This window comes from Arachis duranensis, chromosome 9 (assembly GCF_000817695.3).
Source record: "Arachis duranensis cultivar V14167 chromosome 9, aradu.V14167.gnm2.J7QH, whole genome shotgun sequence".
In the NCBI taxonomy this organism is placed as follows: domain Eukaryota; kingdom Viridiplantae; phylum Streptophyta; class Magnoliopsida; order Fabales; family Fabaceae; genus Arachis; species Arachis duranensis.
Window position 1 is genome coordinate 13490005 of NC_029780.3, and position 2179 is coordinate 13492183.

At 27.9% G+C, this 2179-nt stretch overlaps 1 protein-coding gene across 1 annotated transcript; it reads left to right on the plus strand.

The window, feature by feature from the left end:
- Positions 1-1229: 1229 nt before the first annotated feature.
- On the plus strand, positions 1230-1823 carry LOC107464809 (uncharacterized). The gene has a single exon (XM_016083773.3). It carries the CDS (start codon positions 1230-1232, stop codon positions 1821-1823), a length of 594 nt encoding a protein of 197 aa, XP_015939259.1.
- Positions 1824-2179: the final 356 nt, after the last annotated feature.

A 2179-nucleotide genomic window follows, 5' to 3' on the forward strand; every position in this document is an offset into this window, starting at 1 on the left:
TTTTATGGCAAATAAACAAATTTTGTAAAGAAACATAAGAAGTGAACACAATTTTTTTTGTAAATACATAAATTTTTTAAAAGGAAACACACAATTTTTTTTTAAGAGAAACATAGGACACAATCACATAATTTTTTTTACCATAAGTATATACTTTTTTTAACGGTAAATACATGATCTTTTTAAAGATAAACACAAAATATTTAAAAGAAATAAATAAAAAGTAAACACATAAATGTTTTTTACAATAAATAGAAACTTCTTAACATAAATATATATATTTTTTACGATAAACACGTAAATTTTTAAAAGAAATAGAATTAATCACATATTTTTTTACGATAAACTTATTGATTTCTTGAAAGCAAATATAATTTTTTAAAAGAGAAATATAAAAAAAATATTTTTTTATGACAAACACATAAATTTTAAAAGAAAAATAACTAATTCAAAAAAGAGAGATCAAAATCAATGGTGCATATTGAAAAATGGACTTTCATAAGTCATACGTCATACCCTATAAAATTTAACAAGGAGCGTTAAGAAATTAGTAAATTTTATTATTTGTGGTAATTAATTAATCATTATTAATATTTTTAATAGTATAAAATTATATCTAATTATGTGGAATTATTTACTTTTTTTTTTGTTAATTAAGTGCTAACCAAATTTTAATAAAAATACTAATTTTTAAAATTTTTTCAAACTTAATTAAAGAAAAAAAAAGTTAAAAAGAACTATATTTCCGGCGTGCTCAAATTACAATTTTACCACCCCTCCTTGTTTCCCACATTAGAACTCTCTAAATAATAACCGTCCTTATTTTCTAAGGTTGGGCTATTATATTGTCATTCAAAGAGAACACGGAACACTCAAACCATTTTGGTTACAAAAATAAAACACAATAATCAACAGTGTTGCCTTTCTTTTTCCCTCTTTCTTTCCTCCTCAGTCTTTCTTTGGGCACAATTCAAAGTTTGCAACTAACGGTTCTAGCTATCTCTGCTTAATTAGTATTTAAAACTAATTTTCTTCACGTTGTTGCTAAATCTTTGTACCTTTCTACATTAATCTCCCTGGCTTGTACCTCCTTCATTAAGAAGCGTTAAGCCAGGGTGATGAACAGAACAACATTGATTTATTATTATAGTTATTAATTACCATAAATAATATAAACACAAGAATAATAAACTCATTTATTGAGAAAAAAGGATAAATTTACAAGAAAGATGTCAAATCTAGGTGGTGGATGTTTCTCTCCTGGTCGTGAAATAATTGAAGCTAAGCCTCGCCTTAAGAAGCAACGATCTAGGAACATTTTCAAGGTGGCATTATCAAAGATGAGAGGGCGATCTGAGAAGCCAAAGGCGATTCAAGTTGATGATGATGGATCAAAGAGTAACACGTGGAGGAAGCTTGTGGGGTCAATGAGGACATTGCAAATGCAAGATGATGCTGCGGATTATTATTCTTCGGCAGCAAGCAGCCCTTCAAACCCTAACATGGTGAAATCGCCATCCGTCGACCGATTTGAATCCTTTCCTAATTCTCCTCTCTCAAACTTCGCCTCGAGTAGCCGCTACTCTTCGGCCGTAGGGCTGAACAAGCTTGTAGAAAATGACGAGAGCCTAACCGAGTACGAGCAACACGAAAAAGAAGATATAACCAAGAAGCACGATGATGATCATAGTGATGGTGATGACATGATTGATGCCAAGGCAGAGGAGTTCATTGCTGAGTTTTATCTTCAAATGAAGTTGCAAAAATTCAATAAAATGGACCCTCATTATCGAAAGATTAGTCAGAGATCATTAGGTCTATGAGTTATTTATTCACGCCCACTTCACTACTCACATGAAGTTCTCCCGTACGAAGGATGATAGTTAATTAAAAAAGAAACTTAAAATTCAATTGTAGTTAATTTTATGTAAAGTTGATAGTTAAAGTTGTTAAATAATTTAATAGGTATGAGCAAATTATTATTTAGCAATTTTTAACTATCAACTGTACATGAATTCTACCTAATTAAAAATAATACAATTTGTAATTTAGTCAAATAATAATATTAGAAAGATAAAAAGATTTAAATTTATTTTATTTAATATTTATTAGTTTTAATAATAATTAATAAATATTAAATAAAATAAATTTTAATTATTTTTTAATTAATTTTTTTTAT